The sequence below is a fragment of the Oncorhynchus mykiss genome, chromosome 19 (genome assembly GCF_013265735.2).
Source record: "Oncorhynchus mykiss isolate Arlee chromosome 19, USDA_OmykA_1.1, whole genome shotgun sequence".
NCBI lineage: Eukaryota > Metazoa > Chordata > Actinopteri > Salmoniformes > Salmonidae > Oncorhynchus > Oncorhynchus mykiss.
In genome coordinates this window covers 65,045,110-65,071,468 of record NC_048583.1, presented here as the reverse complement: position 1 = coordinate 65,071,468, position 26,359 = coordinate 65,045,110, and the positions used below count along the sequence as shown (strand labels likewise).

At 46.9% G+C, this 26,359-nt stretch overlaps 1 protein-coding gene across 2 annotated transcripts; it reads right to left on the bottom strand.

Moving 5' to 3' along the window:
- Positions 1-1,240: 1,240 nt before the first annotated feature.
- wdr32 (WD repeat domain 32) lies at positions 1,241-26,058 on the bottom strand. 2 transcript variants are annotated; one of them, XM_036955407.1, is made up of 8 exons: positions 25,425-26,058; positions 25,020-25,133; positions 19,096-19,293; positions 18,125-18,327; positions 17,147-17,227; positions 8,938-9,116; positions 2,598-2,764; positions 1,241-1,775 (listed from the first exon to the last, which is right to left on the bottom strand). In XM_036955407.1, the coding sequence occupies exons 1-8, from the start codon at positions 25,901-25,903 to the stop codon at positions 1,571-1,573; spliced, it is 1,626 nt and encodes a 541-aa protein (XP_036811302.1). In that variant the 5' UTR covers positions 25,904-26,058; the 3' UTR covers positions 1,241-1,570. The 2 variants fall into 2 exon arrangements, with proteins under 2 accessions (XP_036811302.1, XP_036811303.1); XM_036955408.1 differs by having other exon boundaries at positions 8,971-9,116; positions 25,425-26,057.
- Between the last annotated feature and the right edge of the window lie 301 nt (positions 26,059-26,359).

Here is a 26,359-nt window from a genome sequence, read left to right as displayed (position 1 = left end):
TTCCCCCCTCCCACATCATGATTTGACCTTGTTCCCCCCCCCCCACATCATGATTTGACCTTGTTTCCCCCCCCCCACATCATGATTTGACCTTGTTTCCCCCCCCCCCCCACATCATGATTTGACCTTGTTCCCCCCCCCCACATCATGATTTGACCTTGTTCCCCCCCCCCCCCACATCATGATTTGACCTTGTCCCCCCCCCCCCACATCATGATTTGACCTTGTTCCCCCCCCCCCAACCACATCATGATTTGACCTTGTTCCCCCCCCCCCCCACCACATCATGATTTGACCTTGTTTCCCCCCACATCATGATTTGACCTTGTCCCCCCCCCACATCATGATTTGACCTTGTTTCCACCCCACATCATGATTTGACCTTGTTTCCACCCCACATCATGATTTGACCTTGTTCCCCCCCCCCACATCATGATTTGACCTTGTTTCCCCCACCACATCATGATTTGACCTTGTTTCCCCCCCCCCCCCCCACATCATGATTTGACCTTGTCCCCCCCCCCCACATCATGATTTGACCTTGTTTCCCCCACCACATCATGATTTGACCTTGTTTCCCCCACCACATCATGATTTGACCTTGTTTCCCCCACCACATCATGATTTGACCTTGTTCCCCCCCCCACATCACGATTTGACCTTGTTCCCCCCCCCCCATATCATGATTTGACCTTGTTTCCCCCACCACATCATGATTTGACCTTGTTTCCCCCCCCCCCACATCATGATTTGACCTTGTTTCCCCCCCACGTCATGATTTGACCTTGTTTCCCCCACCACATCATGATTTGACCTTGTTCCCCCCCCCATATCATGATTTGACCTTGTTCCCCCCCCCCCCACATCATGATTTGACCTTGTTTCCCCCACCACATCATGATTTGACCTTGTTTCCCCCACCACATCATGATTTGACCTTGTTTCCCCCACCACACCATGATTTGACCTTGTCCCCCCCACACCACATCATGATTTGACCTTGTTTCCCCCACCACACCATGATTTGACCTTGTCCCTCCCCCACATCATGATTCGAACCCCCCCAGAGCCGCCAGTTGTCTTGAAACCATCAGATACCATAAATCCAGTACAATAAGGATAATCATTTCAGAGTTCCTGCTCAGCGCTACACCGACTGATCTAATTTCTCATCAAAGCTTGAGTTGGGAGACATAATATGGTGTGAACAATACAGCCAGGTCAAGCCAGAGAGACAATATGCTGTGAAAATGTAACTTTTTATTAGGTTAATGTTACATTTTTTAAAATAAACGTTGTGGCGGTTGAGCTCGGGTTGGTTTTGACAAAGTGTTCTTGACTCAGAAAAGGTTGGTGCCCATTGCATCGGGGTATAACGGTAGCAAAACCAAGTTCAAGGTAGTCCCTTCGTTTCCGGTTTCTTCCGTTTGGCGCCTAATGAATAAAGGTCTACTTGATTACCGGAGTGTCCCCCCCAAAAAATGGCACCCTATTCCCTAAAATAGTGCACTACTTTTGACCAGAGCCCATAGGGAATAGGGGGGGGGGGCCATTCGGGACAGCCCCGCTGTTAGAACCTGGGCTGGTATAAGGCGACGCGGCCACTGAGACAGCCTGACGCCAGCTGGCAGTGGGTTGGGGAGAACTTGGTGGTCAGGACCACATCACTGTGGGAGTAGATGGACCGCACCTCTCGGAGACAGCTGGTCTGGACGGGAAGGCAGTCAGACAGCTCCATACAGTTCTCATCGAAGGACAGCAGCCGTACTCCGTACCTGCTGGGACAAAACTTGATTACAAAAGTGGAAAATTGTGTCCGAGCTCCAAATAGACCCCAATCCCGGGGATTTGATAGGCTAAGCAATATGACAATAAGTGCACCGTGCCCTCTGATAGGCTAAGCAATATGACAATAAGTGCACCGTGCCCTCTGATAGGCTAAGCAATGACAATAAGTGCACCGTGCCCTCTGATAGGCTAAGCAATATGACAATAAGTGCACCGTGCCCTCTGATAGGCTAAGCAATATGACAATAAGTGCACCGTGCCCTCTGATAGGCTAAGCAATATGACAATAAGTGCACCGTGCCCTCTGATAGGCTAAGCAATATGACAATAAGTGCACCGTGCCCTCTGATAGGCTAAGCAATATGACAATAAGTGCACCGTGCCCTCTGATAGGCTAAGCAATATGACAATAAGTGCACCGTGCCCTCTGATAGGCTAAGCAATATGACAATAAGTGCACCGTGCCCTCTGATAGGCTAAGCAATATGACAATAAGTGCACCGTGCCCTCTGATAGGCTAAGCAATATGACAATAAGTGCACCGTGCCCTCTGATAGGCTAAGCAATATGACAATAAGTGCACCTTTCCCTCTGATAGGCTAAGCAATATGACAATAAGTGCACCTTGCACCTTGCCCTCTACCCGTAGGGGGAGCAGATGTCATAATACCCCCTACCCGTAGGGGGAGCAGATGTCATAATACTCTACCCGTAGGGGGAGCAGATGTCATAATACTCTACCCGTAGGGGGAGCAGATGTCATAATACTCTCTACCCGTAGGGGGAGCAGATGTCATAATACTCTCTACCCGTAGGGGGAGCAGATGAGCCGCCCGTCAGGACTGAAGCACAACTCCTTGATGTAGCCCCTCCCCACGTTAGCCTCCTCGATGTAGTGGGTCAGACGTAGAGAACAGCGCGGGGAGACGGGGGGACGTGTAGGGGAGCCATCCTGGAACTCATACACACATGTCCACTGGAGAGGAGAGAGAGAGGGGGGGAGGGGAGAAAAGGAGGGAGGAGGAGAGAGGGGGAGAGAAGAGGAGAGAGGGGGAGGGAAGAGGAGAGAGGGGGAGAGAAGAGGAGAGAGGGGGAGAGAAGAGGAGAGAGGGGGAGAGAAGAGGAGAGAGGGGGAGGGAAGAGGAGAGAGGGGGAGAGAAGAGGAGAGAGGGGGAGAGAAGAGGAGAGAGGGGGAGAGAAGAGGAGAGAGGGGGAGAGAAGAGGAGAGAGGGGGAGAGAAGAGGAGAGAGGGGGAGAGAAGAGGAGAGAGGGGGAGGGAAGAGGAGAGAGGGGGAGGGAAGAGGAGAGAGGGGGAGGGAAGAGGAGAGAGGGGGAGGGAAGAGGAGAGAGGGGGAGAGAAGAGGAGAGAGGGGGAGAGAAGAGGAGAGAGGGGGAGAGAAGAGGAGAGAGGGGGAGGGAAGAGGAGAGAGGGGGAGGGAAGAGAAGAGAGGGGGAGGGAGGGGGAGAAGAGAGGGAGGATAACAGGAAGACAGAGGAAGAGTGGAGAAACAGAAGAGGGTTAGAGACTAAACGTAACCTGCTCATCAATGCTGACAGACAGAGCATGTCCAAGTGCAATCTTAAATGGACCCCAAAGCCCTTGTGGAGATCTGAGAGGATTTGATTGGTACAAGCAATAATGAAACGTCCACCGAGCCAATCAAAGGGCAAGGTGGAGATACAGGGCCTTCAGAAAGTATTCACACCCCTCGACTTATTCCACATTTTGTTGTTACAGCTGGAATTAAAAAATAAACTCACCCATCTACACATAATAATGACAAAGTGAAAACCTGTTTTTTAGAAATGTTAGCAAATTTATTGAAAACGAAATCCAGAAATATTGAATTTACATAAGTATTCACACAGCTCAGTCAATACTCTGTCAAGCCCCTTTGGCAGCTAAAATAGCTGAGAGTCTTTCTGGGTAAGTTTGAGAGTCTTTCTGGGTAAGTTTGAGAGTCTTTCTGGGTAAGTTTGAGAGTCTTTCTGGGTACGTTTGAGAGTCTTTCTGGGTAAGTTTGAGAGTCTTTCTGGGTACGTTTCTTTAAGACATTTCCACACCTGGATTCTGAAACATTTACCAATTACTATTTTTCTTTTTTTAAATTGTTGAAACTCTTTGTCAAATTGGTTGTTGATCATTGTTAAGACAACCATTTTCAGGTCTTACCATAGACTTAACTAGACTTAAGTCAACACTGAAACTCGGCCCCCGTCCAATGTGTGATTCATAACTCTACCATGCCCAAAGGGATATTCAGTGGTGTAAAGATACTTTAGTAGTACTACTTCAGTAGTTTTTGGGGGGATATCTGTACTTTACTATTTATATTTTTCACTACTTTTACCCCATTACATTCCTAAAGAAAATAAAAGTACTTTTTACTCCAGACATTGTCCCTGACACTCAAAAGTATTAGTTACATTGTCCCTGACACTCAAAAGTATTAGTTACATTGTCCCTGACACTCAAAAGTATTAGTTACATTGTCCCTGACACTCAAAAGTATTAGTTACATTTTGAATGGCCAGCAGGACAGGAAATTGATCCAATTCACAAACTTATCAAGAGAACATCCCTGGTCATCACTACTGCCTCTGATCTGGAGGACTCACTAAACAGAGAACATCCCTGGTCATCCCTACTGCCTCTGATCTGGAGGACTCACTAAACAGAGAACATCCCTGGTCATCTCTACAGCCTCTGATCTGGAGGACTCACTAAACAGAGAACATCCCTGGTCATCCCTACTGCCTCTGATCTGGAGTACTCACTAAACAGAGAACATCCCTGGTCATCCCTACTGCCTCTGATCTGGAGGACTCACTAAACAGAGAACATCCCTGGTCATCCCTACTGCCTCTGATCTGGAGGACTCACTAAACAGAGAACATCCCTGGTCATCCCTACTGTCTCTGATCTGGAGGACACTAAACAGAGAACATCCCTGGTCATCCCTACTGCCTCTGATCTGGAGGACTCACTAAACAGAGAACATCCCTGGTCATCCCTCCTGCCTCTGATCTGGAGGACTCGCTAAACAGAGAACATCCCTGGTCATCCCTACTGCCTCTGATCTGGAGGACTCACTAAACAGAGAACATCCCTGGTCATCCCTACTGCCTCTGATCTGGAGGACTCACTAAACAGAGAACATCCCTGGTCATCTCTACAGCCTCTGATCTGGAGGACTCACTAAACAGAGAACATCCCTGGGCATCCCTACTGCCTCTGACCTGGTGGACTCACTAAACAGAGAACATCCCTGGTCATCCCTACTGCCTCTGATCTGGAGGACTCACTAAACAGAGAACATCCCTGGTCATCCCTACTGCCTCTGACCTGGTGGACTCACTAAACAGAGAACATCCCTGGTCATCCCTACTGCCTCTGATCTGGAGGACTCACTAAACAGAGAACATCCCTGGGCATCCCTACTGCCTCTGACCTGGTGGACTCACTAAACAGAGAACATCCCTGATCATCCCTACTGCCTCTGATCTGGAGGACTCACTAAACAGAGAACATCCCTGGTCATCCCTACTGCCTCTGATCTGGAGGACTCACTAAACAGAGAACATCCCTGGTCATCCCTACTGCCTCTGATCTGGAGGACTCACTAAACAGAGAACATCCCTGGTCATCTCTACAGCCTCTGATCTGGAGGACTCACTAAACAGAGAACATCCCTGGTCATCCCTACTGCCTCTGATCTGGAGGACTCACTAAACAGAGAACATCCCTGGTCATCTCTACTGCCTCTGATCTGGAGGACTCACTAAACAGAGAACATCCCTGGTCATCCCTACTGCCTCTGATCTGGAGGACTCACTAAACAGAGAACATCCCTGGTCATCCCTACTGCCTCTGATCTGGAGGACTCACTAAACAGAGAACATCCCTGGTCATCCCTACAGCCTCTGATCTGGAGGACTCACTAAACAGAGAACATCCCTGGTCATCCCTACTGCCTCTGATCTGGAGGACTCACTAAACAGAGAACATCCCTGGTCATCCCTACTGCCTCTGATCTGGAAGACACAAATGCTTAGTTTGTAAATGATGTCTGAGGGTTGGAGCGTGCCCCTGTCTATTTGTAAATTAAATTAAATAACAAATAAAAAATCATGCCATCTGCTTTGCTTAATATAAGTTAATTAATTTACTTTTACTTTTCATACTTAAGTATATTTAGAACCAAATACTTTATAGACTTTTACTGAAGTATTATTTAACTGGGTGATTTTCACTTTTACTGGAGTAAATGTTCTATAGGGAAAGAACGCAGGTTCTAGAACGCCCTTCAGGCCAATCAGAAACAAGTATCCAAGAAGCCATGGTATAATTTTAATGAATTTGGAGAACATGACATTATGGGGTTATTGTGTGTCGACCAGAGAGAAACACAACCTCAACTTAATACATTTTACATTCAGGTTGTAACACACAAGACTTTGGCGTTACGAGAAAGAAGAATCATGAAGTAGATGATGTAGGGGAGAGGTGTGTGTTGATGTAGGGGAGAGGTGTGTGTTGATGTAGGGGAGAGGTGTGTGTTGATGTAGGGGAGAGGTGTGTGTTGATGTAGGGGAGAGGTGTGTGTTGATGTAGGGGAGAGGTGTGTGTTGATGTAGGGGAGAGGTGTGTGTTGATGTAGGGGAGAGGTGTGTGTTGATGTAGGGGAGAGGTGTGTGTTGATGTAGGGGAGAGGTGTGTGTTGATGTAGGGGAGAGGTGTGTGTTGATGTAGGGAGAGGTGTGTGTTGATGTAGGGAGAGGTGTGTGTTGATGTAGGGAGAGGTGTGTGTTGATGTAGGGGAGAGGTGTGTGTTGATGTAGGGAGAGGTGTGTGTTGATGTAGGGAGAGGTGTGTGTTGATGTAGGGGAGAGGTGTGTGTTGATGTAGGGGAGAGGTGTGTGTTGATGTAGGGGAGAGGTGTGTGTTGATGTAGGGGAGAGGTGTGTGTTGATGTAGGGGAGAGGTGTGTGTTGATGTAGGGGAGAGGTGTGTGTTGATGTAGGGGAGAGGTGTGTGTTGATGTAGGGGAGAGGTGTGTGTTGATGTAGGGGAGAGGTGTGTGTTGATGTAGGGAGAGGTGTGTGTTGATGTAGGGGAGAGGTGTGTGTTGATGTAGGGGAGAGGTGTGTGTTGATGTAGGGGAGAGGTGTGTGTTGATGTAGGGGAGAGGTGTGTGTTGATGTAGGGGAGAGGTGTGTGTTGATGTAGGGGAGAGGTGTGTGTTGATGTAGGGGAGAGGTGTGTGTTGATGTAGGGAGAGGTGTGTGTTGATGTAGGGGAGAGGTGTGTGTTGATGTAGGGAAGAGGTGTGTGTTGATGTAGGGAGAGGTGTGTGTTGATGTAGGGAGAGGTGTGTGTTGATGTAGGGGAGAGGTGTGTGTTGATGTAGGGAGAGGTGTGTGTTGATGTAGGGGAGAGGTGTGTGTTGATGTAGGGGAGAGGTGTGTGTTGATGTAGGGGAGAGGTGTGTGTTGATGTAGGGAAGAGGTGTGTGTTGATGTAGGGAGAGGTGTGTGTTGATGTAGGGAGAGGTGTGTGTTGATGTAGGGAGAGGTGTGTGTTGATGTAGGGAGAGGTGTGTGTTGATGTAGGGGAGAGGTGTGTGTTGATGTAGGGAAGAGGTGTGTGTTGATGTAGGGAGAGGTGTGTGTTGATGTAGGGAGAGGTGTGTGTTGATGTAGGGGAGAGGTGTGTGTTGATGTAGGGGAGAGGTGTGTGTTGATGTAGGGGAGAGGTGTGTGTTGATGTAGGGAGAGGTGTGTGTTGATGTAGGGAGAGGTGTGTGTTGATGTAGGGAGAGGTGTGTGTTGATGTAGGGAAGAGGTGTGTGTTGATGTAGGGAGAGGCGTGTGTTGATGTAGGGAAGAGGCGTGTGTTGATGTAGGGGAGAGGTGTGTGTTGATGTAGGGGAGAGGTGTGTGTTGATGTAGGGGAGAGGTGTGTGTTGATGTAGGGGAGAGGTGTGTGTTGATGTAGGGGAGAGGTGTGTGTTGATGTAGGGGAGAGGTGTGTGTTGATGTAGGGGAGAGGTGTGTGTTGATGTAGGGGAGAGGTGTGTGTTGATGTAGGGGAGAGGTGTGTGTTGATGTAGGGAAGAGGTGTGTGTTGATGTAGGGAGAGGTGTGTGTTGATGTAGGGAAGAGGCGTGTGTTGATGTAGGGGAGAGGTGTGTGTTGATGTAGGGGAGAGGTGTGTGTTGATGTAGGGAGAGGTGTGTGTTGATGTAGGGAAGAGGTGTGTGTTGATGTAGGGAGAGGTGTGTGTTGATGTAGGGGAGAGGTGTGTGTTGATGTAGGGGAGAGGTGTGTGTTGATGTAGGGGAGAGGTGTGTGTTGATGTAGGGAGAGGTGTGTGTTGATGTAGGGGAGAGGTGTGTGTTGATGTAGGGAGAGGTGTGTGTTGATGTAGGGAGAGGTGTGTGTTGATGTAGGGAGAGGTGTGTGTTGATGTAGGGGAGAGGTGTGTGTTGATGTAGGGGAGAGGTGTGTGTTGATGTAGGGGAGAGGTGTGTGTTGATGTAGGGGAGAGGTGTGTGTTGATGTAGGGGAGAGGTGTGTGTTGATGTAGGGAAGAGGTGTGTGTTGATGTAGGGAGAGGTGTGTGTTGATGTAGGGAAGAGGTGTGTGTTGATGTAGGGAGAGGTGTGTGTTGATGTAGGGGAGAGGTGTGTGTTGATGTAGGGGAGAGGTGTGTGTTGATGTAGGGAGAGGTGTGTGTTGATGTAGGAAGAGGTGTGTGTTGATGTAGGGGAGAGGTGTGTGTTGATGTAGGGAGAGGTGTGTGTTGATGTAGGGAAGAGGTGTGTGTTGATGTAGGGAGAGGTGTGTGTTGATGTAGGGAGAGGTGTGTGTTGATGTAGGGAGAGGTGTGTGTTTATGTAGGGGAGAGGTGTGTGTTGATGTAGGGAAGAGGTGTGTGTTGATGTAGGGAGAGGTGTGTGTTGATGTAGGGGAGAGGTGTGTGTTGATGTAGGGAGAGGTGTGTGTTGATGTAGGGAGAGGTGTGTGTTGATGTAGGGGAGAGGTGTGTGTTGATGTAGGGGAGAGGTGTGTGTTGATGTAGGGAGAGGTGTGTAAATGTAGGGAGAGGTGCGTGTAGATGTCGGGGTGCAGTGTGGTGAAAGTTACCTCCTGGGGGTTTTGGGGGGTCAGGTGACTCACCTCCTGGTCATCCATGTTGGAGGAGCAGCGTATGAGGGCAGCCCAGCCTTTAGGGTGAAGCTGGAGAGACGTGATGCAGTTCCCCCTGTCTCTCTCTCCTGGGATCTCTGGAGTCAACACCTCCAAACTATTCCTGGGGGAGAGACCTGGGAGAGGGAAGAGGGGCAGCAACATGAAGTTAACACGAGGGCTGGCACCACGACCTCCTAACCGCGTAGGTTAGTGTTAACACGAGGGCTGGCACCACGACCTCCTAACCGCGTAGGTTAGTGTTAACATGAGGGCTGGCACCACGACCTCCTAACCGCGTAGGTTAGTGTTAACACGAGGGCTGGCACCACGACTTCCTAACCGCGTAGGTTAGTGTTAACACGAGGGCTGGCACCACAACCTCCTAACCGCGTAGGTTAGTGTTAACACGAGGGCTGGCACCACAACCTCCTAACCGCGTAGGTTAGTGTTAACACGAGGGCTGGCACCACAACCTCCTAACCGCGTAGGTTAGTGTTAACACGAGGGCTGGCACCACGACTTCCTAACCGCGTAGGTTAGTGTTAACACGAGGGCTGGCACCACGACCTCCTAAACGCGTAGGTTAGTGTTAACACGAGGGCTGGCACCACAACCTCCTAACCGCGTAGGTTAGTGTTAACACGAGGGCTGGCACCACGACCTCCTAACCGCGTAGGTTAGTGTTAACACGAGGGCTGGCACCACGACCTCCTAACCGCGTAGGTTAGTGTTAACACGAGGGCTGGCACCAAGACTTCCTAACCGCGTAGGTTAGTGTTAACACGAGGGCTGGCACCACGTCCTCCTAACCGTGTAGGTTAGTGTTAACACGAGGGCTGGCACCACAACCTCCTAACCGCGTAGGTTAGTGTTAACACGAGGGCTGGCAACACGACCTCCTAACCACGTAGGTTAGTGTTAACACGAGGGCTGGCACCACGACCTCCTAACCGCGTAGGTTAGTGTTAACACGAGGGCTGGCACCACGACCTCCTAACCGCGTAGGTTAGTGTTAACACGAGGGCTGGCACCACGACCTCCTAACCGCGTAGGTTAGTGTTAACACGAGGGCTGGCACCACGACCTCCTAACCGCGTAGGTTAGTGTTAACACGAGGGCTGGCACCACGACTTCCTAACCGCGTAGGTTAGTGTTCGACCTCCTAACCGCGTAGGTTAGTGTTAACACGAGGGCTGGCACCACGACCTCCTAACCGCGTAGGTTAGTGTTAACACGAGGGCTGGCACCACGACCTTCTAACCGCGTAGGTTAGTGTTAATGCGAGGGCTGGCACCACGTCCTCCTAACCGTGTAGGTTAGTGTTAACACGAGGGCTGGCACCACGACCTCCTAACCGCGTAGGTTAGTGTTAACACGAGGGCTGGCACCACGACCTCCTAACTGCGTAGGTTAGTGTTAACACGAGGGCTGGCACCACGACCTTCTAACCGCGTAGGTTAGTTATGTGTAGTTATGGGTAAAGACAGTCATAACCAATAAAATGTAACCGCTGTCATTGCTGTGACCGCTGTCATTGCTGTGACCGCTGTCATTGTTGTGACCGCTGTCATTGCTGTGACCGCTGTCATTGCTGTGACCGCTGTCATTGCTGTAACCGCTGTCATAAAGCCTTAGTCTACACATCACATTACTTAACATAGAGGGGTAATGTAACACACTGACAGTCAACACAACACACTGACAGTCAACACAACACACTGACAGTCAACACAACACACTGACAGTCAACACAACACACTGACAGTCAACACAACACACTGACAGTCAACACAACGTTACACACTGACAGTCAACACAACGTAACACACTGACAGTCAACTAGGGCTGACCCCATTTAGTCGACTGGTAAATTGTTTGGTCGACAGATTTCATTAGTCGATTACGAAACATGTTCAAGGTGCACAAGACGGAGGTCTGATTGGCTCCTGTCTCAGTGGACTGATCCGTTGCGGAGGCCGATTGGCTCCTGTCTCAGTTGAACTGATCCGTAGCGGAGGCCGATTGGCTCCTGTCTCAGTGGACTGATCCGTTGCGGAGGCCGATTGGCTCCTGTCTCAGTGGACTGATCCGTTGCGGAGGCCGATTGGCTCCTGTCTCAGTGGACTGATCCGTTGCGGAGGCCGATTGGCTCCTGTCTCAGTGGACTGATCCGTTGCGGAGGCCGATTGGCTCCTGTCTCAGTGGACTGATCCGTTGCGGAGGCCGATCGGCTCCTGTCTCAGTGGACTGATCCGTTGCGGAGGCCGATTGGCTCCTGTCTCAGTGGACTGATCCGTTGCGGAGGCCGATTGGCTCCTGTCTCAGTGGACTGATCCGTTGCGGAGGCCGATTGGCTCCTGTCTCAGTGGACTGATCCGTTGCGGAGGCCGATTGGCTCCTGTCTCAGTGGACTGATCCGTTGCGGAGGCCGATTGGCTCCTGTCTCAGTGGACTGATCCGTTGCGGAGGCCGATTGGCTCCTGTCTCAGTGGACTGATCCATTGCGGAGGCCGATTGGCTCCTGTCTTAGTGGACTGATCCATTGCGGAGGCCGATTGGCTCCTGTCTCAGTGGACTGATCCGTTGCGGAGGCCGATTGGCTCCTGTCTCAGTGGACTGATCCGTTGCGGAGGCCGATTGGCTCCTGTCTCAGTGGACTGATCCGTTGCGGAGGCCGATTGGCTCCTGTCTCAGTGGACTGATCCGTTGCGGAGGCCGATTGGCTCCTGTCTCAGTGGACTGATCCATTGCGGAGGCCGATTGGCTCCTGTCTCAGTTGAACTGACCTATTGCGGAGGCCGATTGGCTCCTGTCTCAGTTGAACTGACCTATTGCGGAGGCCGATTGGCTCCTGTCTCAATGGACTGATCCATTGCCGAGGCCACGGGGAAGGCACAGCCCATCACTCTAAGACAAGTGATACTGAAATTGCACATATTTACATTACGTAAGAACAATGGTACAACACTAATAAATTAATATTATTTTATAACAAATGCGCTTTCTCCTGCGTTGGATACAGGCGCCGTCTGCGGTTCTGAAACGTAATCTCCAGTGCGCTGTTGGCACCTTTCTCTTTGTCACGTGCATAGTAGCAAAGTTCCCCAGCAGATTGGGAACAATGTGGCAGCGGGGGCAGCAGAGATGAGGAAACAGCCCTTTACAGTAGCCTAATTATCAACAACAACAACAACTGGGGAGAGAGGAAACCCCATCTTAATGAGGTCTATAATCAATACTGTTCAACGTGCCTTGTTCTATAAATGATCCATATATAATCAATACTGTTCAACGTGCCTGGCTTTACAAATGATCCATTTATAAATCAACAGAAAGACAGATCTTACTTCTGTTGCCTGTTTGTTAATAATATTATATGAATAGAGTATTAGGTTAATAATATATAAATAGAGTATTAGGTTAATAATATTATAGAGTATTAGGTTAATAATATATGAATAGAGTATTAGGTTAATAATATTATATGAATAGAGTATTAGGTTAATAATATTATAGAGTATTAGGTTAATATTATATGAATAGAGTATTAGGTTAATATTCTATGAATAGAGTATTAGGTTAGTAATATTATAGAGTATTAGGTTAATAATATTATATGAACAGAGTATTAGGTTAGCAATATTATAGAGTATTAGGTTAATAATATTATATGAATAGAGTATTAGGTTAGTAATATTATAGAGTATTAGGTTAGTAATATTATATGAATAGAGTATTAGGTTAATAATATTATATGAATAGAGTATTAGGTTAATAATATATGAATAGAGTATTAGGTTAATAATATTATAGATTATTAGGTTAATAATATTATAGATTATTAGGTTAATAATATATGAATAGAGTATTAGGTTAATAATATTATATGAATAGAGTATTAGGTTAATAATATTATATGAATAGAGTATTAGGTTAGTAATATTATAGAGTATTAGGTTAATAATATTATATGAATAGAGTATTAGGTTAATAATATTATAGAGTATTAGGTTAATATTATATGAATAGAGTATTAGGTTAATATTCTATGAATAGAGTATTAGGTTAGTAATATTATAGAGTATTAGGTTAATAATATTATATGAATAGAGTATTAGGTTAGTAATATTATAGAGTATTAGGTTAATAATATTATATGAATAGAGTATTAGGTTAATATTATATGAATAGAGTATTAGGTTAATAATATTATATGAATAGAGTATTAGGTTAATAATATTATATGAATAGAGTATTAGGTTAGTAATATTATAGAGTATTAGGTTAATAATATTATATGAATAGAGTATTAGGTTAATAATATTATATGAATAGAGTATTAGGTTAATAATATTATATGAATAGAGTATTAGGTGAGTACTATTATAGAGTATTAGGTTAATAATATTATATGAATAGAGTATTAGGTTAATATTATATGAATAGAGTATTAGGTTAGTAATATTATAGAGTATTAGGTTAATAATATTATATGAATAGAGTATTAGGTTAATATTATATGAATAGAGTATTAGGTTAATAATATTATATGAATATAGTATTAGGTTAATAATATTATATGAATAGAGTATTAGGTGAGTACTATTATAGAGTATTAGGTTAATAATATTATATGAATAGAGTATTAGGTTAATAATATTATATGAATATAGTATTAGGTTAATAATATTATATGAATAGAGTATTAGGTGAGTACTATTATAGAGTATTAGGTTAATAATATTATATGAATATAGTATTAGGTTAATAATATTATATGAATAGAGTATTAGGTTAGTAATATTATAGAGTATTAGGTTAATAATATTATATGAATAGAGTATTAGGTTAATAATAATGATTACGTGGAGCTCTGATCCTCATGTAACGGCAAAATGTTGGATAAAGTCATTTTACCGATTCGGCTGTTTTTAATCTCTTGGTTTGGTGTAATAAAGGCTTTGCACTTTCTTTTTTCGTGAGAACGGACTGGTATTACTTAAATATATTTATTTATTGTTGTTTACACTGTTCCAAACTGGGCAGAAATATAATATTGTAAACGGCACCTGCTCGTCACACAGTATCCACACAGCTCTCACTCCGATATCCTCCATTTCCTTGATCGTCTTCTTGGTATTACAATTATTGTTACGATCATCATTATAATAATATGTCATTATCATTAGTAGACTCAGTACCGAACCACCATGGAGCTGGAGGCCTGCTCCTTTACCCTCCTTATAGCAGCCTTGTAGAACCACCATGGAGCTGGAGGCCTGCTCCTTTACCCTCCTTTGTCTGGATCTCCAGTAGTTTCCACAACGAAGTCAAATGTCTTCCACACATCTGTTCTTCTCCTTTCCCTCCTGAGCAACCAGTAAACATTTGACTGTTTTGAGTATATTTGTCACGTCCCCTGCATCCATTTTGCTGTCATGTTACGGTGTTCAGTTTATAACCAATTTATTGACGTGATTATGATCGGCTATAGGTCAGAGGCTATTGATCACATTGCCTGCGATGCTTACATGTATCACAAAGAGAGCAAGGGTTGAGGGAATATGGAATGTTTGTCCAAAACAAAATGAGGGATTTCAGTAACTTTTCAGTCAGAAACTAAATGGCTGTAATGATGTAGCAGCTTCAGCACGGACAGAGCTATAAACAACTTGCTGCGGTTCGCTGCAGTACCGAGGAAAGAGACGACCAATCACACAGGCACTCGCTGTCATTGTTTTGTTTTTTAACACCATGTGACCATCAGGCTCTTTCTTGAGTCATGTGTCTTAGTTATTTAATCAAACAGTGTGCTTAAAGCATCAGACAATCTCAGTGCATATAGTTGATTCTATTCAAACACAGAATGTGTGTGTGTGTTATATATATATATAGAAATAAAACTCTGAAAAAAAATAAACGTTCTCTCATTGTCAAATGCATTTATTTTCAGCAAACTTAACATGTGTAAATATTTGTATGAACATTCAACAACAGACAAACTGACATGTGATTAACAGAAATTGAAAAATGAGTCCTTGAACAAAGGGTGGGGTCAAAATCAAAAGTAACAGTCAGTATCTGGTGTGGCCACCAGCTGCATTAAGTACTGCAGTGCATCTCCTCTTCATGGACTGCACCAGATTTGCCAGTTCTTGCTGTGAGATGTTACCCCACTCTTCCACCAAGGGACCTGCAAGTTCCCGGACATTTCTGGGGGGGGAAGGGGAATGGCCCTACCCCTCACATTCCGATCCAACAGGTCCCAGATGTGCTCCGGGCTCTTCGCTGGCCATGGCAGAACACTGACATTCCTGTCTTGCTGGAAATCACGCACAGAACGAGCAGTATGGCTGGTGGCATTGTCATGCTGGAGGGTCATGTCAAGATGAGCCTGCAGGAAGGGTACCACATGAGGGAGGAGGATGTCTTCCCTGTAACGCACAGCGCTGAGATTGCCTGGAAGGACAACAAGCTCAGTCCGATGATGCTGTGACACACCGCCCCAGACCATGACGGACCCTCCACCTCCAAATCGATCCCGCTCCAGAGTACAGGCCTCGGTGTAACGTTCATTCCTTCAACGATAAATGCGAATCCGACCATCACCCCTGGTGAGACAAAAGGCGATGTTGTTGCCGGTGATGTCTGGTGAGGACCTGCCTTACAACAGGCCTACAAGCCCTCAGTCCAGCCTCTCTCAGCCTATTGCGGACAGTCTGAGCACTGATGGAGGGATTGTGCGTTCCTGGTGTAACTCGGGCAGCTGTTGTTGCCGCCATCCGGTACCTGTCCCGCAGGTGTGATGTTCGGATGTACCGATCCTGTGCATGTGTTGTTACACGTGGTCTGCCACTGCGAGGACGATCAGCTGTCCATCCTGTCTCCCTGTCTTAAGCGTCTCACAGTACGGACATTGCAATTTATTGCCCTGGCCACATCTGCAGTCCTCATGCCTCCTTGCAGCATGTCTAAGGCACGTTCACGCAGATGAGCAGGGACCCTGGGCATCTTTCTTTTGGTGTTTTTTCAGAGTCAGTAGAAAGGCCTCTTTAATGTCCTAAGTGTTCATAACTGTGACCTTAATTTCCTACCGTCTTTAAGCTGTTAGTGTCTTAACGACCGTTCCACAGGTGCATGTTCATTAATTGTTTATGGTTCATTGAACAAGCATGGGGAAACAGTGTTTAAACCCTTTACAATGAAGATCTGTGAAGTTACTTGGATTTTTACTAACTATCTTTGAAAGACACGGTCCTGAAAAAGGGACGTTTCATTTTTGTTGCCATACTACGGTCCTCTGCCATACTACGGTCCTCTGCCATACTACGGTCCTCTGCCATACTACGGTCCTCTGCCATACTACGGTCCTCTGCCATACCCTCGACGGCAGAGCCTCTCTCGCCCGTCCTCTCTTTCTGGTCTCTGCAGTGACCCCTTCAGTTATCAAGTCTCCTCAACATCAATCTTTTCCTGGCTGCCATTTCCTCCACCATCACTTCAACCTCTTGTTTGCTCTAGTTTTTTGTTTATTTCCCTGGTTATCCATTTTGTTTTTGATATAGCTAGTCTGATGGCTATAATGTGTGAGAAAAAAATTACATTTGTTTTTTTGTGCATAAAGGGTTCGCAAGCCAACAAAAAAATATATAATTTTGAGACATAAAGCAGATAAATAAATGTAATAAAATAGAAAAATCAACACTTTATTATAGTTAATTATTATATTAAATCTTATCCTCCCTGTCACATAGGTTTATTAATTGGTTTCAAGCACGTCACTAATGTCAAAATAAGTTTATAAGATAGTTTTGTAAGTGCACTTAGTTTTGTAAGTGCACTTACATACGTAAGTGCACTTACAAAACTATCTTATAAACTTATTTTTTTTCTAACCTTATACGTTTTTTTTCCGTAAGTAATGTTTTGTGAATCCAGTCCCTGGTCTCTGCTCCACTCCGTTGGTGGAGTTCATTAGGTGTTTATTCCCTCGACCTAATAGCTTGTGTCTGAATGGTTGTTCTACAATAGGACTGTTGTCTGAATGGTTGTTCTACAATAGGACTGTTGTCTGACTGGTTGTTCTACAATAGGACTGTTGTCTGAATGGTTGTTCTACAATAGGATTGTTGTCTGAAGTAAGCCCAGCATGCCTCTAACTGACCTTCTCTGTGAGGGTGGATCTTGCTGGAGTCGTTACCCTGTCGAGGAGCTCCACTTGACCTCGACGCAGACGCTGAGCCATCTAGAGACAGATTCACAATAAATCGCCTGAGGTGATAATGATGGGGGGGGGGGGGGGGGGGTGATGCAGTGACATGGTCTCACCTGAGCTGAGGGAGGTGAGGGTGGGGTGGTGCAGTGACATGGTCTCACCTGAGCTGAGGGGGGTGAGGGTGGGGTGGTGCAGTGACATTGTCTCACCTGAGCTGAGGGAGGTGAGGGTGGGGTGGTGCAGTGACATGGTCTCACCTGAGCTGAGGGAGGTGAGGGTGGGGTGGTGCAGTGACATGGTCTCACCTGAGCTGAGGGTGGGGTGGTGCAGTGACATGGTCTCACCTGAGCTGAGGGAGGTGAGGGTGGTGCAGTGACATTGTCTCACCTGAGCTGAGGGAGGTGAGGGTGGGGTGGTGCAGTGACATGGTCTCACCTGAGCTGAGGGAGGTGAGGGTGGGGTGGTGCAGTGACATGGTCTCACCTGAGCTGAGGGTGGGGTGGTGCAGTGACATGGTCTCACCTGAGCTGAGGGAGGTGAGGGTGGGGTGGTGCAGTGACATGGTCTCACCTGAGCTGAGGGTGGGGTGGTGCAGTGACATGGTCTCACCTGAGCTGAGGGAGGTGAGGGTGGGGTGGTGCAGTGACATGGTCTCACCTGAGCTGAGGGTGGGGTGGTGCAGTGACATGGTCTCACCTGAGCTGAGGGAGGTGAGGGTGGGGTGGTGCAGTGACATGGTCTCACCTGAGCTGAGGGTGGGGTGGTGCAGTGACATGGTCTCACCTGAGCTGAGGGAGGTGAGGGTGGGGTGGTGCAGTGACATTGTCTCACCTGAGCTGAGGGAGGTGAGGGTGGGGTGGTGCAGTGACATGGTCTCACCTGAGCTGAGGGAGGTGAGGGTGGGGTGGTGCAGTGACATTGTCTCACCTGAGCTGAGGGGGGTGCGTCTGGCCCGCAGCATACGGTAGCTGCCCACCTCCAGAGACTGTGTGAGGTCCAGGTCGTGAAGGATCAGCAGGTAGCCAGATGAAGTGGAGATCAACATCTTGGAACAGTCTGGAGTCAGACGCATTCTCATCAGGTAGCGCGTGTGGAAGAACTTCTTGTGGGGGCAGCCATCCTCTGTAAACCTACAGGTAGAGGAGAGAAGAAGAGTCAGCCATCCTGTGTAAACCTACAGGCAGAGGAGAGAATAGTCAGCCATCCTGTGTAAATCTACAGGTAGAGGAGAGAATAAGAGTCAGGGGCTGCATCCTAATTGGCACCCACCGTATTCCCTAAATAGTGCACTCCTTTTGACCAGAAACCTATGGTAGTACACTATATTGAGAATAGCATGCTATTTGGGACACAGCCTGTCTGTTGTGCAAACACCGGCCTATCACCGATAACACCGACCGATAACACCGGCCTATCACCGATAACACCGACAGATAACACCGGCCTATCACCGACAGATAACACCGGCCTATCACCGACAGATAACACCGGCCTATCACCGACAGATAACACCGACAGATAGCGCCGGCCTGTCACCGACAGATAGCGCCGGCCTGTCACCGACAGATAGCACCGGCCTGTCACCGACAGATAGCACCGGCCTGTCACCGACAGATAGCACCGGCCTGTCACCGACAGATAGCACCGGCCTGTCACCGACAGATAGCACCGGCCTGTCACCGACAGATAGCACCGGCCTGTCACCGACAGATAGCACCGGCCTGTCACCGACAACACTGACCGATAACACTGACAGATAACACTGAGCTCAACGTAGACAGAAAACAACCTTACTGTGTTATTCTAAAGTGAAATCAAAACATTATTATGAAAGTCAACTTACTAATTAAACATGCTGTAGTGGAAACGTGTATACGCACTGACACACACACACACACCTGTTGGTGTCCCAGGTGATGACGTTTCCGTCAAAGCCAGAGGTGACAAGGAGTCTTGTGTTGGTGTCGTACTCTATGTTCTTGACCCAGCTGGCGTGACCGTGCAGAGAGCACACTTTAGAGTTGAGCTTCCTCAGGTCCCACAGAGCTATGGTGGTGTCATCAGAACAGGTGGCAAACAAACGGTTGTCCAGAAACCTGTAAAGAGAAGAGCAGAACATACATTATAATAACAATAGCGTACGTAGGCGATTCCTTGCCTCCTAATTCCTTGCCACCTTCTCTATCGTATTGGAGGAGAAGGTCCAGGGTCCCTCCCCTCAGACCTTATCATCTAATGAGTTTTGAAACAGACACAAGAGAGGAATCAAGCATGGATTCATTGAGATAGACATGTAGGCCGAACCATGAGACATATGTGAATTGATTGCTCCCCATCTATCTTCAGAGTTCATTCTGTTAGGTGACCTAAACTGGGATATACTTATCACCCCGGCAGTCCTACAATCTAGCACCCTCATAGAGATTATCCTGACCAACTCGCCCTCTAAATACACCTCCGCTGTTTTCAATCAGGATCTCAGCGATCACTGCCTCATTGCCTGCATCCGCTATGGATCCGCGGTCAAACGACCACCCCTCATCACTGTCAAACGCTCCCTAAAACACTTCTGCAAGCAGGCCTTTCTAATCGACATGGCGCAGGTATCCTGGAAGGGTACTGACCTCATCCCATCAGTAGATGATGCCTGGTTGTTCTTTAAAAGTGCTTTCCTCACCATCTTAAATAAGCATGCCCCATTCAAAAAAATGTAGAACTACGAACAGCCCATGATTCACTCCAGACCTGACTGCCCTTGACCAGCACAAAAACATCCTGTGGCATTCTGAATTAGCATCAAATAGTCCCCGCGCCATGCAACTTTCAGGGAAGTCAGGAACCAATATACACAGGCAGTTAGGAAAGCTAAGGCTAGCTTTTTCAAACAGACATTTGCATACTGTAGCTCTAACTCCAAAACGTTCTGGGACACTGTAAAGTCCATGGAGAATAAGAGCACCTCCTCCCAGCTGCCCACTGCACTGAGGCTAGGGAATACTGTCACCGCCGATAAATCCACGATCATCGAGAATTTCAAAAAGCATTTCTCTACGGCTGCCCCAACTCCGGCCAACAGCTCCGAAACCCCCCCGCAGCTACTTACCCGAGCCTCCCCAGCTTCTCCTTTACCCAAATCCAGATAGCAGATGTTCTGAAAGAGCTGCAAAACCTGGACCCGCACAAATCAGCTGGGCTAGACAATCTGGACCCTCTCTTTCTAAAATTATCCGCCGCCATTGTTGCAACCCTTATTACTAGTCTGTTCAACCTCTCTTTCGTATCGTCCGAGATTCCCAAAGATTGGAAAGTTGCCGCGGTCATCCCCCTCTTCAAAGGGGGTGACACTCTAGACCCAAACTGCTACAGACCTATATCCATCCTGCCCTGCCTTTCTAAAGTCTTCGAAAGCCAAGTTAACAAACAGAATACCGACCATTTTGAATCCCACCGTACCTTCTCATCTTTGCAATCCGGTTTCCGAGCTGGTCACGGGTGCACCCCAGCCACGCTCAAGGTACTAAACGATATCATAACCGCCATCGGTAAAAGACAGTACTGTGCAGCCGTCTTCATTGACCTGGCCAAGGCTTTCGACTCTGCCAATACGGTGATTGACAGACTCAATAGCCCTCGTTTCTCAAATGACTGCCTCGCCTGGTTCACCAACAACTTCTCAGATAGAGTTCAGTGTGTCAAATCGGAGGGCCTGTTGTCCAGATCTCTGGCAGTCTCTATGGGGGTGCCACAGGGTTCAATCCTCAGGCCGACTCTTTTCTCTGTATATATCAATGATGTTGCTCTTGCTGCTGGTGATTCTCTGATCCACCTCTACGCAGACGACACCATTCTGTGTACTTCTGGACCATCCTTAGACACTGTGTTACCTAACCTCCGGACAAGCTTCAATGCCATACAACTCTCCTTCCGTGGCCTCCAACTGCTCTTAAAACACTAGTAAAACTAAATGCATGCTCTTCAACCAATCGCTGCCCGCACCTGCCCGACTAGCATCACTACTCTGGACGGTTCTGACTTAGAATATGTGGACAACTACAAATACTTAGGTGTCTGGCTAGACTGTAAACTCTCCTTCCAGACTCATATTAAGCATCTCCAATCCTAGATTAAATCTAGAATCGGCTTCCTATTTCGCAACAAAGCATCCTTCACTCATGCTGCCAAACATACCCTCATAAAACTGACTATGCTACCGATCCTTGACTTCGGCAATGTCATTTACAAAATAGCCTCCAACACTCTACTCAGCAAACTGGATGTAGTCTATCACAGTGCAATCCGTTGTGTCACCAAAGCCCCATATACTACCCACCACTGCGACCTGTATGCCCTCGTCAGCTGGCCCTCGCTACATATTCGTCACCAAACCCACTGGCTCCAGGTCATCTATAAGTCTTTGCCCGCAGCACCCACCCGTAGCACGCGCTACAGCAGGAATATTCCACTGGTCATCCCCAAATATTCCACTGGTCATCCCCAAAGCAAACACCTCCCTTGGCCGCCTTTCCTTAGAGTTCTCTGCTGCCAATGACTGGAACGAATTGCAAAAATCGCTTAAGTTGGAGACTTATATTTCCCTCACTAACTTTAAACATCAGCTTTTTTTTGCTCTTTTGCACACCAGTATCACTACTTGCACATCATCATCTGCTCATCTGTCACTCCAGGGTTCATTTGCTAAATTTTAATTTCTTCGCTACTATTGGCCTATTTATTACCTTAACTCCTCACACCATTTGCACACACTGTATATAGAATTTTCTACTGTATTATTGAATGTACGTTTGTTTATCCCATGTGTAACTCTGTGTTGTTGTTTGTGTCACACTATTTTGCTTTATCTTGGCCAGGTCGCAGTTGTAAATGAGAACTTGTTCTCAATTGGCCTCCCTGGTTAAATAAAGGTGATCTGGTCTACCTGGTTAAATAAAGGTGATCTGGTCTACCTGGTTAAATAAAGGTGATCTGGTGTCTACCTGGTTAAATAAAGGTGATCTGGTGTCTACCTGGTTAAATAAAGGTGATCTGGCCTACCTGGTTAAATAAAGGTGATCTGGTCTACCTGGTTAAATAAAGGTGATCTGGTCTACCTGGTTAAATAAAGGTGATCTGGTCTACCTGGTTAAATAAAGGTGATCTGGTCTACCCGGTTAAATAAAGGTGATCTGGTCTACCCGGTTAAATAAAGGTGATCTGGTGTCTACCCGGTTAAATAAAGGTGATCTGGTGTCTACCTGGTTAAATAAAGGTGATCTGGCCTACCTGGTTAAATAAAGGTGATCTGGTCTACCTGGTTAAATAAAGGTGATCTGGTCTACCTGGTTAAATAAAGGTGATCTGGTCTACCTGGTTAAATAAAGGTGATCTGGTCTACCTGGTTAAATAAAGGTGATCTGGTCTACCTGGTTAAATAAAGGTGATCTGGTCTACCTGGTTAAATAAAGGTGATCTGGTCTACCTGGTTAAATAAAGGTGATCTGGTCTACCTGGTTAAATAAAGGTGATCTGGTCTACCTGGTTAAATAAAGGTGGAGGAAGAAAAATAAATAAATAAACCCACTGCAGGATGCCATAGCAGTCTAGATATAGATATATAGATATATAGCCATGTATCAGAGCTGGAGCAGACCTGGGGAGACTACTTACAGGACAAACAGGAAGACAAATAGACCAACAGACAGACAGGAGGACAGACAGACAGACAAATAGACCAACAGGAGGATAGACAGACAGGAAGACAGACAGGAAGACAGACAGACAGGAGGACAGACAGACAGGAGGACAGACAGGAGGACAGACAGACAGGAGACCAGACAGACAGACAGACAAATAGACCAACAGGCAAATAGACCAACAGACCGACAGACAGACAGAGAGGAAGAAAGACCGACAAATAGACAGAGACAGACAGGACCGACAGGAAGACAGACAGACAAATAGACCAACAGGCCGACAGGAGGACAGACAGACAGGAGGACAGACAGACATGAGGCGGGTTGGGAACCAGCTAGCAGTATCTCTGGTCCAGGGAGTTTGTGTCCTGCTCAAGACTCAGCATCAGTTAGTCACATGGAAAAGCCTTGGACCAGAGATGGGGAACACCCAGCCTGCATACCTGATGATACAGACAGACAGGAAGACAGACAGACAGGAAGATAGACAGACAGGAGAGAACAGGAGAACAATTACAAACCTTTCCTTGGGGACCTACATTCATTTTCGCAATTGTTTTCTAGCCCTGAATTAGTAGACAAGGGCTTGATAACTAGTTGACAAGGGCTGGATAACTAGTCGACAAGGGCTGGATAACTAGTCGACAAGGGCTGGATAACTAGTAGACAAGGGCTGGATAACTAGTAGACAAGGGCTGGATAACTAGTAGACAAGGGCTGGATAACTAGTAGAAAAGGGCTGGATAACTAGTAGACAAGGGCTGGATAACTAGTTGACAAGGGCTGGATAACTAGTTGACAAGGGCTTGATAACTAGTAGACAAGGGCTTGATAACTAGTAGACAAGGGCTGGATAACTAGTAGACAAGGGCTGGATAACTAGTAGACAGGGGCTGGATAACTAGTTGACAAGGGCTGGATAACTAGTTGACAAGGGCTGGATAACTAGTTGACAAGGGCTGGATAACTAGTTGACAAGGGCTGGATAACTAGTAGACAAGGGCTGGATAACTAGTAGACAAGGGCTGGATAACTAGTAGACAAGGGCTGGATAACTAGTAGACAAGGGCTGGATAACTAGTAGACAAGGGCTGGATAACTAGTTGACAAGGGCTGGATAACTAGTAGACAAGGGCTTGATAACTAGTAGACAAGGGCTTGATAACTAGTAGACAAGGGCTGGATAACTAGTAGACAAGGGCTGGATAACTAGTAGACAAGGGCTGGATAACTAGTAGACAAGGGCTGGATAACTAGTCGACAAGGGCTGGATAACTAGTCGACAAGGGCTTGATAACTAGTCGACAAGGGCTGGATAACTAGTCGACAAGGGCTGGATAACTAGTCGACAAGGGCTTGATAACTAGTCGACAAGGGCTTGATAACTAGTCGACAAGGGCTGGATAACTAGTCGACAAGGGCTGGATAACTAGTTGACAAGGGCTGGATAACTAGTAGACAAGGGCTGGATAACTAGTAGACAAGGGCTGGATAACTAGTAGACAAGGGCTGGATAACTAGTTGACAAGGGCTGGATAACTAGTTGACAAGGACAAGTTGAATGTGGTGTGATAACTCTGGAAGAGTTAAAATACATGGAACGTCTGGATGTACCTGAGGAAAGGTTTGAGAAAGGCTGGGATAGAGAACACCAGTATCTGGGCGTTAAGAGACGTTGTCAATGAGGAGGTGCCTCCATTAAAGGCCCATGAAACTCCCATTCAAACTCCCATCAGACTCCCATCAGACTCCCATCAGACTCCCATCAGACTCCCATCAGACTCCCATCAGACAGCTCTGCAAGTGTTATGTCAAAAATGTCTGACCTCTGACCTCTGACCGGCAGTAATGATTGATTGCTGTTGTGCTGAATAGGCACATTTTTGTATGCTTGTACATTTTTACTTAGCCATTCTTTGGAAGGACATGTTGGCCATAAATGATCGTAGTTGCTCAGCGACACTATACTTGGTAAATAAATAACATATTTTGACGTAAAGCTTGCAAAGCTGTCTATTGGGAGTTTGAATGAGAGTTTCCCAGGGTGTTTGAGAGGAGACACGACATACTCATCGTCGACATCTCTAAACGCCCAGATACTGGGGCAGAGAACACACCACTATCTATGGTACCTGATGTTATTGACACAGTCTTCATGAGCCTCCACCAGGGTCTTGATGTGCTTGGAAGAGATGGGATCGAACAGGAGAACCTCCGTCTGTTCACAGGCCACTGTCAGGACAGACCTGGGGAGTGGTGAGATATAAGGTCACAACAACAGGCCCAGTCTGTATTGTGTTTTGTGTTCTGTGCTCTGTGTTCTGTGTTCTGTGTTCTGTGTGGGCCCCAGGAAGAGTAGCTGCTGCTTTTGCAGCAGCTAACGGGGATCCTAATACAATACCAAAATACCTCGCCTAAGTCAACTTGTGTAATGTAAAATGTCTGTCTGTGGATTGTGTGCATTTTGCACAAATATGGATAAAACTTCGGTCTAAAAATGAACAAACACGTAACATCCATTTTCATCCTGCCCTTACCCGTCGGGGGAGTATTCCAAATTGAACACTGCGCCATGAGTTTGGGTACTGAGATTGACCGAGTCTGCAGCCGGACTCATGGAAGAATACAAGTTCGTCATTGTCCTAAAGTTATCTCTAGATGGATCCACGAACAGCCCTCTCCTTATAGTCCTGCTCTGTAGCATGGAGAACAGGCTGTTGGAGCTACTCTCAACCGAACCAGGGCCAGCCATAGAGGTACCCCTCCCTTGCCCCGAGGCGCCTTGTACATTCGGCTGACACCGGGGATTGTCCTGCGCGGCTGCAGAATCCGCCCTGGAGCTTCTCGGGTGAAGACTACTCTCCTCTCGGCTGCTCTGCGGAGGACGCGCCGGTGTCTTGTCTTCATCGGCGGAATCATCTGTCTGCGGGTCCTGTTCCTTGTCCGACACCCGGCTGCTGGACGTGTCCTGCGACTCGTCCGGGTCCACGCCGTCGCTCTGCTGCTCCGAGCTCATTGTGGCTGTTATCGCCAACGGGTGCCTGTGCAGGCCCCTTGTTTCACAGATAGTGTCTCGGTTCAACAACGAATTGTGCAATTATTGTATCTCGAATACACCTTACCTCTACTCCGTTAAGACAATCCCCACCCCCCCACCCCCCCAACAAAAAAACGTGGGTGGAATTTGACGAAACTAGACAAGAGACGGAATGGCTATTTGATGTAGCTAACCACACAACACTGGAGCAAAATAAACCGAGTGCTGTGACGGAGTTCAGCTTCCTTCTTCTTCTTCCGCGGAATTTCAGTGGTCAAAACGAAGACAATAAATTGGATACCTCCACCTAGTGGACATAGTTATACTTTCATTTCATAAAACAGTTTCATAAACAACAGTCTAAATCAAATTTGATTTGTCACAAGCACCGAATATAACGAGTGTAGAGTTAACCGTGACATGCTACTTTAAGAG

What these genes read in the sequence shown, in the direction of transcription:
- wdr32 (XM_036955407.1), bottom strand. Translation starts at nt 25,903, where the DNA reads ATGAGCTCGGAGCAGCAGAGCGACGGCGTGGACCCGGACGAGTCGCAG. An exon ending in CCCCCCAAAACCCCCAGGAG is followed by an intron (nt 2,765 to 8,937) that starts GTAACTTTCACC and finishes TCTCCTCTCCAG; the next exon opens with TGGACATGTGTGTATGAGTT. An exon ending in CTCATCTGCTCCCCCTACGG is followed by an intron (nt 1,776 to 2,597) that starts GTAGAGAGTATT and finishes TTGTCCCAGCAG; the next exon opens with GTACGGAGTACGGCTGCTGT.